This window comes from Podarcis gaigeae (genome assembly GCF_964106915.1).
Source record: "Podarcis gaigeae genome assembly, chromosome: 10".
Taxonomy (NCBI): Eukaryota; Metazoa; Chordata; class Lepidosauria; order Squamata; family Lacertidae; genus Podarcis; species Podarcis gaigeae.
The window spans coordinates 75,526,333-75,538,558 of record NC_139686.1 but is presented as its reverse complement, the minus strand read 5'-3'; the positions used below and the strand labels follow the sequence as shown (position 1 = coordinate 75,538,558).

The 12,226-nt window shown below is 41.7% G+C and overlaps 1 protein-coding gene across 7 annotated transcripts in view; it reads left to right on the top strand.

The window, feature by feature from the left end:
* Nucleotides 1–12,226, top strand: part of ITPR2 (inositol 1,4,5-trisphosphate receptor type 2) — a 322,485-nt gene that overhangs the window by 271,091 nt on the left and 39,168 nt on the right. For 6 of the 7 annotated variants that reach the window (XM_083701231.1, XM_083701230.1, XM_083701229.1 and 3 more), the window contains 2 exons: nucleotides 4,640–4,747; nucleotides 10,412–10,604. In XM_083701231.1, the coding sequence (XP_083557357.1) occupies nucleotides 4,640–4,747; nucleotides 10,412–10,604 (301 nt within the window). Of the gene's footprint in view, nucleotides 1–4,639; nucleotides 6,098–7,681; nucleotides 10,605–12,226 lie in introns of all 7 variants that reach the window. The other variant, XR_014555821.1, reaches the window with a different exon arrangement.

Genomic DNA, 12,226 nt, shown 5'->3' with positions numbered 1-12,226 from the left:
GTATGAATAAAACAATACAAGTAGCAAACGTGGTGGAAGGTATTATGCATGAGACCACTTGCAAATAAAAAAATTCAGGCCTTCATAGAAAACATGTATAAACTGTTAAAAACATCAAAAAACAATAAACATCTGAAGTGAATTTAAACACAGATGTAACTGTTCAATCATGTGCCTTGATGGGCCCAACAAAACACAAAAGTGTTTGGTAGGAGTCTACAGGAGTACAGTTATGGCACCTTCCTATGTCAGTAGGGGAATTCCAAAGTCAAGTTCTGTCACACTAAAGGAATGACTCTTTACACATACAGAATGGGTACTGTGGCACTTGTAGAAGCACATCATTGCTGTGATTTGCAATCATTCATCAACCACAGAAATGACACCTAGTCTCAGCAGCTGCAGGCCTTTCAGTTCTGAGGCTTTCTCTCTTAACATCTCACGATGTTGGCTTTGGTTCTATACCCTGTCAACTCCGAACCCAGGTCTACTAGGAACAAGCATGTTTTAGGATGCTCTCATATGCATTTAGGAAGGTGAGTGGGAAGAGCTCCAGGGGGAGGACAGGAAAGAGAAGAAGTCCTTCTGTGTGATCAAAAGTCCATTCTACTTACACACAGACAACACGGAATGACACCCAATATCATCATAAACTCAGCAAGCGCAATAGTACTGCTTGTTTATGTAGTGAGCCTTGCTTTAAATGCATATTTAACACAGAGGTGTAATCACCCGAAAAGACAGGATGCATAGCATGCTGTTCCTAGAAGTGTATTCTTACTACTGTAGATCAGAAGAGCCCACTGAAAACCCCTAATAGCACTTACCTTTGAATTTGCATGTGCATTGAGGATGCAGAACCACAGCTGTCAGCTCTGTTGCATCTCAGCTACAATATTTGAGAACTTGAACTTTGAAAAGTGAAAAATCCTAAATCCTCAGACCAATAAATGTGCTTTTGCATTTGTATCAGTTTCATGTGTACGGGTTTTTGTTACCAGATTTTCTTTTTCAGAGACCCGAGTTGACTTAGTTCTGTAGAGGTGGTTTGGTGAGTCCTTTACTTCTTTACTAAAGAGGCCTGGGGCTCTTCTCATCATTAGCTAATAGATTTTCAAATTTACACATGGACCCATGAGGCCATGTAGCATTTTTCCTAGCTGAGAGCTGCATTTCTTAGGACTTTGAGAAACTCTGATGAGGTACAGAGAAACACTTCAGAGTTGGAAATGACCTCAGAGATTATATTATTGCTTATGTCCAGTATAGAATCTTATTAGAAAACACATCCCACTTACTAAGCATTCTTGCTATTGTGTATGTTTAATCACATCTGGGATTGGTGCTGAACTAAATTTGAGGCAAGAAAGGCTCCTTTTATTTAGGATTCAGCAACCTTGACCTTCAGTCAAAATGAAAGTCTACCTAGAAAAGCACTGCTAGGAGACTAGATAAACCATTTCTTCTTTTATCCATCTTTTAATAATAATAATAATAATAATCATAATAATAATAATAATCTATCATACATTCTCTGTATGAGTGTCCATAATGCCAGTCTTAGATAAAGAAATCATTCATTTGGAAGAATCACCTGTTGCTGTATCCAGAGCTAGATTCCTGTTGCAAGATTCGCTGTTCAAAGCCTAACAGTATAGTCGTCATAATGAATCAGTACATTCACTGATTTACATATGCTGCAGATAATGGACACAATCCAGCAGCATTGTCCTGCTCAGGAGGACATTCAGCTGGATTCTGCCCATTTTAGTGTGTGTTTTTTTAACCAATTATGTTTGTTGATCCCTGTAACTTTTACAAGATCAAAGATGCCATTTTGTAATGTTGGATCCCCATTACTGGCAAGGGAACATGGACCTTAAAGAAAACAACTTTCACTTTTCAGTTCAGATTTGTGAAAGATTCAGGGAAGAGGTGGAAGAGATGTCTTTTTTGCTTGTAGACCACCTGGAGGTTATTGAAAAGCAATAAATGTTGTATTCCATTTTTATGAATGCCTCCTTTCAAGGTAGCCTCACCTAAAGTCACCTTACAGTATAGCACATCTAGATAGTGTGCTCAGAGGGACATGCAATGCAATAAACCAGACTCATTGCTGAAACAATATATTGCAGCAGGCACCCTCTGCTAAGCTGAAACACACTTGTACGAGATGAAGACAGAGCTTGCAATTTTGTATTAAAGGGAATCTGCAAGAAGCTTTACAAAAAGTTCTACATTTTAATTTTAGGAGAGATAAATAATTTGCAGTGGGTTTCCTCCTCTCAGATATAGTATGATCTCCTGATCATGTATGAGAGATTTCCTGACTAAGATTCCACCTTGATTGAAGGGCAAGACCACACAATCTTTAATTGAGAAATCCTTCCTTGCATCACACTTAGTTCAGCAGTCCCTGGAGTAATTAGGTATTAGCATAGCAAAGATCCCAAGTAGATGAGAGACCTAAACTGCCAAGACCATAAATGTGCAGCAGAACCTTATGTTGGGAAGGAGATGTAGTGTGTGTGTGAAGTCTAAAAGCCAGCTGACCCAATCAGAAGAGGCCCTCATGCATTAGCCCATTCAGTCTTCAACTGAATATACCCAAAGGTTGGGTATATGTATTTATTATGTAGTTTTTTATATTTTTAATCCACCATTGGACAACAGTCCTTATATTGGCATACAATAAAAACAAAAAAGAGCCATTTTCCATCAGTCCCCTGATAAGATTTTAGAGACAGGAAACAGAATAGGGGAGGGAAAATTCAAGGACAGGAAGGACTTAAACATGGAATTTACAGGTCAGATATAAATAAATAATTTCAAAAAGGATATCTAATATGGGGGAGGGGGACAAGGATGCTGTCAGACCTGGATCATGTTCAGTAGAGGGTGCAGTGAGGGAGAGGGAGATGAAGGCCATCTGTAGACAATGGCAGCGGTAGGGCTAGGTGCTCAGACTGAGTGAGCAAAGCTGACCCTGCTGCTTTTAGAGACTGTTTAGAAGCACCATTTTTCAGTTAAGCATTATATACATTGATTAAACAGGAAGGGGGCAGACGGAAAAGAAAACAGGGTCCCTTCACTTTTAATAGTTGTATGAAACTATTGTCACAGCAGGGCCCCTGTCCTCTCCTTGCCATATTCTGGGAATACCACCTAGAATGCTCTGTCCTGTTGGTGCAAGGAGATATTTTACATTGGTGTGGGCTGGTCTCCCTGCAGATCCCTCCTTTATTCAGAGCAGGGTTGTGATGCACAAGTTAACTCCTCATCTGACATCCCTCAGATCACCAGTTTGGTACCCACTGTAGGAGTTTTAGGGCTCACATAGCATGCCGTGCCCAGAAAGAAGGCATGAGCATGGAGTAGGTCAACAAGGTGACTGTGGGAAATGGCTCAAGGATTGACAAGGCAGTGGACTTAACAAACAATGACAAATATACCAGAGCAAATCCCAGCCTGGGCCAAGTGAAATTATCTGAATAAATGAATCAAAAGGAGGTTAGGCCTGGCTTCCAGTGGCCTATCCACGCCATTGCTTGCTAGGGAAAGATTAGCTCTTTCAGTTGCTACTGAGAACATAATCAGCCTAATTAAACCTGTCAACATGTGATTCCAGGATCTCCCATTGTTCAGTGATTAATACCCTGCTGTTTTTAATGTTTGTTAACAAATTGTTATCTGTGGTAAGGTGTTAAGAGTATAAAACAATACTAGATTTTGGAAGGGAAGTTGCTACATGCATAATAGAAATCACTATTCAGCTTTGATGGTACACAGAGAGTGGAAATAACTTTATAACTGTTATTAGAGGGAGTCTAGCTAAAAACATTTTTAAAAACTACCCAATTCCATCTTGCTTTTCTTTTCTTGCTTTGCTTTTCCTTCCTTCCTTTTTTTAAATGCACATTTTCAAACTATAAGTGTTGGCACCCTCATTCAACATTCTCCAGCCATGCTTAACCAAATGCTTAACCAAACACAAGATCATACACAACCTCCCAGGACACACACACACTGTGGAGAAACCTCTTGGCAAAGCTTTAGAAGGTGAACTGTGTGGTAGCAAAAATGGCAAAGGGTCTAAATGAATCCTTAACATGAATACATTGTACAACCATACCTTGGTTTTTGAACAGCTTAGTTTTCAAACATTTTGGCTCCCGAACACCGCAAACCTGGAAGTGACTGTGCCAGTTTGTGAACTATTTTTGGAAGCCGAATGTCTGACGGGGCTTTTGCAGCTTCTGATAAGCTGCAGGTTTTCAAACATTTAGGAAGTCGAATGGACTTCTGGAACAGATTCTGTTTGACTTCCAAGGTATGACTGTATTGTGCTTTTGTGGACTGCTGCTTACTTTGTCAGATGTATAACGTGAAGGGTGATTGGATTCAGTGGAGGACAGGATTCACTTAACAGTTGTGTAGAAGAGGGCACAGGCTAAGCATCATCAAACAACAACCAGGACCCACGGTTGACCCTTGAGGATGGGCATATTTTTATTCTTACTGATGGAAGAAACAAGCCTTACTCATTGTAGTATGTAATATGTGTTTATGGGTTTTGCAGAGATGGGGAGAGAGTTCTGACAGGGACTGAATCAAATAGTTTCCACCCTTTGCCTTCTAGCTGGCTCGCCACAATAAAATACTGCAGCACATGCTGAAGCCTGGGTCTGATCCAGAAGAAGGAGATGATGCTTTGAAGCACTATGCAAATCACACAGCCCAGATTGAGGTAAAGCGTTGTTCACTGAATGCAAAACATGTAGAGTCCACACACTTGGACCTCTGGAAAATGCCTCTGAACCTCCCAGTTTCATGAACATCAAAGTTAGCCATCTCGTTAAGAATCTTCATTGCAGGGAGTGGAGTAGATGAAGCTGGAGATAATTTCTAGTCCTTTATTTAAATGAGGCATCCACTTGAGTTCCACTCTAAGGGACAGTGCATTAAAAGAGGGAGGGGGATGTGACAGCCACCATTCAGTTCTGAACAATGTGAAGAAGGATGTGCAGAGTAGACAAAATTTAGTACCGTATTTTTCTGCGTTAAACCTCATGCCCCCATGTATAAGATGCCCCCTCTTTTCTGGGACTCCAAATTGAGAAAATTTGGGGAGATTGCCCAGAGTTGCTGAGCTTTTTTGGGGAGGATTGCCCACAGTTGCTGAGCTTTTTTTTGGGGGGGGGGGTTGCCAAGAATTGTTCACCCACAGGACCGCCACAGCCAATTGTGTGCACACCAACAAATCCACCAATCATCTGTATACTCGCCGAAAGCGAGCGCCAATCGCCCGCCCAATTGCCGCAGCAGCCAGTAGCCAGCGGCCTTGTCGCACCCACTAATCACCCGCAATTGCAGCAGCCACCAATTGCCCATCCCACCCCTCCACTATCCGTGTAGATAGATAGATAGATAGATAGATAGATAATTCATTACTGTCGGAGACCAGCTTATAAAACACACTTGGGGGTACAGTCACAGAAGAAAAACAAACAATTAAAACAATGTACAGCACTAAATTTAAAAACAATGTACAACAATAAACTACCGCAGGTAGTTGACCCAGAGTCACCCATAGATCTGAGTTTGGGGATTTTCTTAACAAACTAGTTTGAGTTGGGAGGTGGTCTGCGCCTGCAGACCTATACACAGAATCTAGCGACCATGCTAGTCATTATCTGATTCTTGCCTAACAGGAAAAGGTCGAATTTTTGCTTTTCTGGGAGGTCAGCGAGCCTCACCAGTAGGGGATCAATGGTCTTACTACATGCCTCTTCATAAAAGGAACATCTAAAGAACAAGTGCTCTGGGCTTCCTATCTCCCCCAATGAACAGGCGCAAAGTCACTGAGCTCTTTCCAGGACCAGTGAGAGCAGAGCTGAGCTTCTGGCGAGTGTAAAGGCCCTTCTTGCATTTTTATATACAAGAAAGAAGAGATATGCCACCGGTGCTTATACACTATCCATGTATAAGATGACCCCCAATTTTTAGCATAAGTTTTTAATAAAATAACCTTGACTTATACACAGATAAATACTGTATTAGTTCACACAGCACACAATCTAGAAATTACCAGCACAAGGTTTCATCATCATCAACCTTTTATTCGACCGTCAGTCAGAAAAAAATACATTTGTCAATACACACTTAAACATCCAGGAAGATTTTAGAGCTTAGCCAACACTAAAATGGGCTAAACAGATAGCCCCATATCAATACAGTCAATTATAGTCTTGTGACGCTTAAAAGCTAAAAAAATAAATTTGGCCACCAAGGAAGGTATAGCTCTAGTGACATTATTCAACAAGTGTAAAACCTGGTATTCTCCGGGTAGGAAGCTAAATTGACATAGGAGTGGGTCTATAAAATTTTGTCTAAGCTCTGCATAAGAAGGGCAAGTCAAGAGAATGTGTTCGGTGGACTCAACCACACCCATGGCACAATGACAGGTTCTCTGGGCGTATGGTACTCCCCTGTACCTTCCCCACAATATTGCAGAGTCAAGGACATTTAATCTAGCCGCTGTAAGAAGTCTGCGGTATTCCACATAGTGGATTTCTGCAAGGTAGGGGGCTGGTATGGTCCGATAAATCTGGTCCCCTAGGAACATCCCTGGTTTTACCTGGGGTATGTCCTCTTGTCTGGCAATGTCACTCAGTCTCCGGGAAATCACAGCTCTAGCTTGATTGTACGTCATAGACTCAAAGTAAAGGGGAGACAATCTGCAGGATTGAACCTCGTTAATGACCTCCCTTTCCCACGATGATTGGAAATCATCCCTCAATATCAAGGGGGCAATACCCACTGGTTTAAAACAAAGCTTGAGCCATAGCCAGAGCTTCGTCTTCAAGGCCACATATCTTAGAGCTTGCCAGCCGACCTCTAGTCTCATAACCGCACCCGCTACCGAGGGGGGAATCCTAAGGATGGCTCTAAGGAATTGCGTTTGAATAGAATCCAGTTTCAAAAAATCCCTACGGGAGCCTAAAAAGATGCCCACCAAAAGAAGGGGGAGGACTTTCATTTGAAAGAGTCTCAAAGCTATCTTCACTGATTGAGCCTGATTCTTAGCATATAGAGATCTAATCTGGATGGCTGCTTTAGATGCATTAGTTGTCATATAGTCTCTATGGGCCAGAAAAGACCTATTTGACCGTATTACTTGTCCCAGATATTTAAAGCAGTTAACCTGCTCTAGGGGGATCCCGTTCATCGACCATCGATGGAGTCTCGGTCGGGCAGAGAAGACCATGATCTTGGTCTTAGCATAGTTGGGTTGGAGCTCATGCTGATCACAGTATTCATGTAGAGCTTGCAACATTCTCCTCAGTCCAATAGGGGATCTGGCAAGAAGTGCGGCGTCATCCGCATACAGAAGAACATTCAGAGATCGGCCTGCCAATTTGGGGGGGTGGAATGCATCATTGGCCATGAGAGTCATCAGAGAGTTAATGTAAAAACTAAACAATGCTGGGGCCAATAGACAACCCTGTCTTACCCCTCTAGTGGTGGTAACAGGGTTGGAGACTAGGCCTTTATTGTCTAGCCTGATTCTCAGAAAGGTGTTTGTATGGAGGCTGATAATCAGATGAAGGAGACGACGATCGATCTTTGTAGCAGCCAGTTTTGTCCATAGCTACTTTCTAGAGATTCGATCAAGCACAAGGTTTGGTGGTGGCCACTAGCATAGGTGGATTTTGAAAGGATTAAGAGACATTAACGAGTTATTCTCTTTTTTAATTTTTTAATTAGTGATTAGCAGGGCTTTTCTTCAGCTAGAACTCACCTTTCAAGTGGGCGCCATTTCCATTATAAGAGAACAAGTGAGGCATTCATGGCAGCGCCATGGTCCAGGTTGACGGTGCCCAGGGGCAGGGCACGGAGGATGGCCATGGCAACCCAAGCCCTCTCCACTGGCCAAGCCACAGGGGTCTGACAGGAGATGGAGGAGACTAGGCAGTGTGCACAGAGTTTAGCAAAGTGAAGGGAGGGAGAAATAGGCTTGAAGCTGCTCAGCAAGGAGGGCAGACCTGAAGGCTGTGGCACCATGTTCACGAAAAAGGAGGCAGCTGCCAGAGCCTCTCCTCTCCTTGGTGGGTGGCAGCAATGGCGCCCTCCCCCTCCCTCTCAGCTGGCCAAGGGGTGGGGCATGTGCAGGTGGCAGCACCGCCCTAGCCCTGAAAGCCCAGCCTGGGATTGTCTTGTCTTGCCTCCTCATGGCTCTGGTCTTGATAAGGAAACCTGTCATTGGGGTGCCTAGTTGTGCCGCCTTGCACCTCTTCAAAAATATGTGCCTGCAGCCCTCCTGACCCTCCACATGCTACACCCCTGGTTCATGGTGAGTTCTGGCATCTTATTTTCTAGAAAAACAGCACAGTAATTATAAGCCATTATGACTAAATGCAGTCTCTATGTTTAGCACCAGTATACTTCAAAGTATAATTTCTTGGGGGCAGACAATGCTCAATGGCCAGCACCACTGTGCCCCAAGCTTCTGCACCAGTGTTCTCCAAGCTGGTGGCATCCAGATGTTTTGGACTACAACTCTCATCAGCCCCAGCCAGCATGGCCTAATGACTTGGAATTAGTGCCTAGAACATCTGAGGACACCAACTTGGGGATGGCTGGTCTAGACAATCTGGCTGACCTTTGCTGGAAACAAAACAAAGGACCTTAGTCTAATCCAGCAAGGCAAATCTTATGTTCATATGACTATAGCAAACTACTTTTGGACTTGGAACATGGGAATTTCATGCCAGGGATTTTGAAATGGGCACTGCTTTTCTAAGATTTTAGCTCTGAGGATACTGATCCCGGTGTCTTTAAACTCGTTTGCATGGGGGATCCTGCCACAACCAAAGAAATGCATTTTTCTTATAAAACTGCTGTTTTAACTTGTATCAAGAAGCTTGAGCAGTTGAGAAAGCGTTGTGCCCATTGATCAAGATAGTCAAAACTGAATCATTTGCATCAGTATAGAATGAATTTAGCATTTAATGGGACATTTTAATTGTTTGCCTTGTGTATCAGTTTTGGCCCAAACTGAAGCCAGTTTTCAAACCTTAAATTTCAGGTGTTGACAGTAGGACCTGGAATGTCACAATCTTCTTGATTAAGTGTTCAGATGGCAAAACACTGAGACTATTTGCTCAGGTTCTGAATGCTAATTGTGGGGAAAATTTGTCCTGGCAAGTAAACAAATCAGCGCAGAAGGACTTCATCCTGCATAATAATATATGTCCTTCCTGTACTTCAGCTTTCACTGTAGCATTGCATTCCAGCTGATAAGCCTTGGTCCACACTTTAAAGTTTGTGGAGGGACACCATTTCAGTCCTAGTCTCTAGAGCCTCTAGGGCAGAAGTCCTCATAGCTGCTCTGAAGAGGCAAGCAGATGAACCTGGTGCTTTGTTGGACTCACCACAGCTTTTCCACATAGTGCTAAACCATGATTTAATGCTACATACAAATACAGTCAGCATGCTGCTTTTTAGACATTCAGGGCCACACATTAGAGAAAACCTCTGGCTCATCTCTATCCCCTCTCAATATACAGAGGCCCAGTTCACATGTAATACCAAGCCAAATTATGCTTTACCATTCATGATTTATCTGGAATGAGACAAACCATGAGCCCAAGTTCAAACACAATGTTATACCAAAATACTTCTTAGCTCTGGATATTTGCTCATTCTTGGTAAATGAATTCTCTCCATTAATTCTCATCATTGGCTTAGTGTTGCATGCGACCCAGGTCAGTGTAGCACGATGTGTGAGAAGCAGAGACCACCTTTGTATGTGAGTAGGTACCACTCGCAAAACTTTCTCATCCCTTTTTTAATGGGGACACTGATCACATACAGGTAGATTGTTTTTTGTGCATGGAGGGCATGAGGCAAAGCCTCCCTCCCACATCTGGCAGCATGTAAGACCCATGTGTTCACCAGCACTTCCAGCTCATGTTACTTTCTTTAAAAATAAATAATTTTAATCATTGTGTAATGCTTAGCATTTTACTGTTTTCTGCAATTAAAAATAAGTAAAAATAAGCTTTGCTGTGCTTTGGGGATGCATCATTTTCTAAACATTTCTGTCTACCTTTCAAGGGATGCTTAGGATTTTGGAGGGCAAAGACTGAAGTTGAAAATCTCTCAAAGTGAAGCTTGCAGAGCATCTGTTAAAGAACAATCACTTTGCTACCCTTGAAATTAATATTTCCCTCTTTCCTGCTTGTAGACAAACTGTAACTGTGCCAAATTACATTGTCTGGAAGATGGAAAGAATTTAGCTGTATCTATCATCTTATTTGTCCCTTTCTTCAGCCCATAGAAGCAAGAATCAGTTTATATATGATATTCAAACCTTGTATGCATCTGAGTGAGAAACATATATTTGCAGATTGTCCGTCATGATAGGACTATGGAACAAATAGTCTTCCCTGTGCCAAATATCTGTGAATTCCTCACGCATGAATCCAAGTACCGTGTGTTCAATACTACCGAGAGAGATGAACAAGGAAGCAAAGTAAATGACTTTTTCCAACAGACAGAGGATCTGTATAATGAAATGAAGTGGCAAAAGAAAATCAGGAGTAAGTACAATAATTTGTGAGCTTGTTACATGCTATTGGCCTAGTTCACACAAGATGTAAACCAAAGTTTGCCCCACTCTCTGAGATCAAGCAGTGTATGTCAGCATTCTGATCAGAATTTCTGTGTGTCCATGTGATACTGTGTAGAAAAAAAGAGAGACACTCATGTGACATGGCTCCAAAGCATTTTAGATCCAGAAGTCAACAACGACTTGTGCTTGGTCACAAGTGAAATCTGAAAAGCTGATCTGTACTGACTCTAATTGCAGATTCTGTTTCAGAGGTTTCTACCTGAAGACAACAAGCACATCTCTCTCCATAAAGAACAGTGACAATTAGTGTCAATACCTGTCTATGTGGGATAGTTTGTATGGAATATTAATGAATAGCACCCAAATCATGACAGGATTTCTAATTTCCCGTGTGTGTGTGTGTGTGTGTGTCTATCTGAAATTGCTGTGCTCAGTAGTTATGAGAAGACGCTGATTCAATTATCACCTTAGCAATGAACTGAGGCAAGCCAGTAACTTGCATCCATAATTAGAGGATAATAATGCTAACTTACTTTACAAGCATGTTATAAAGAATACTGAGTTAATAATATATGTGAAGCACTTTAGAAAAGCTTTATTATTTTATGCCATCACCAGGAGCATGATAAGAATCATCATCATCAGTTTGAGTTTTTTCTATGTCACTTCTTCATGGTAAAACCATGCTGAAAGCAGCTCACAACAAAAGGAATAAAAAAAAAATTCAAGATAATTCATTAACTATTACAAAACAGAACACATTTTAAACAAATAGTCATACTAATACTAATAGGCAAAACAAACAATATGAGCCAGACAGAGAAGCACAGACCAGGGACTCAGCTACACAGCTGCAAGTAAAACGTTTTAAATGTGTTGTAAAGTGCAATATACAAATTGGACACTAGATGGCAACCGAGCTATGCAAAATTCAATGTGTTTTTCAAAACGTTAAAGCATTTTCACAGCATTTTTTTATATGTGTGTAGATTCAGAAAGGGGTATTAAGACCAGATCCTCCACGGACATTCCTGATTTAGAGAAGCCATCCCAGTTTTTTATTTGATCCCGGAACTTTTCCTTAGGATGTTCCTATTTTCATTGGAGAAATGTTGGAGGGTATGGAGTTATCCCACCTCTGAGCCATCTGAAGGCAATCCTGTATCAAGAATGGCTGGGGCAACCCAGTCAGATGGGTGGGGTATAAATAGTAAAATTATCATTATGGAGTGGAATGTCCCTATTTTCATTGGAGAAATGTTGGAGGGTATATAAGAACAGGCAAAGGGATGTCCATGTGTACGTGCCTCAACCCTTAAATCTATCCCATAACCCTCAACGCTCAAGTTTTTCTCATGATGGAAGCTCTGTCCCAATGTCCAGCAGTGTTTAGAGAATTTTCAGTTGATGATTTTAATTATATGAAGCTCCTAAGGCCTTCTAGTTCTCTAGTTTTGATTCTGAGGACTATTGTTATTTAGCAGGTATGCTGCAAAAAAATGGCCTTGGCGCTCAAGAGTTGTTTCTTTATGCCAAATATTAACCCGATTGTACATGCAGAAGCCTGAGCTGCAGCAGGTGCATTGCTGT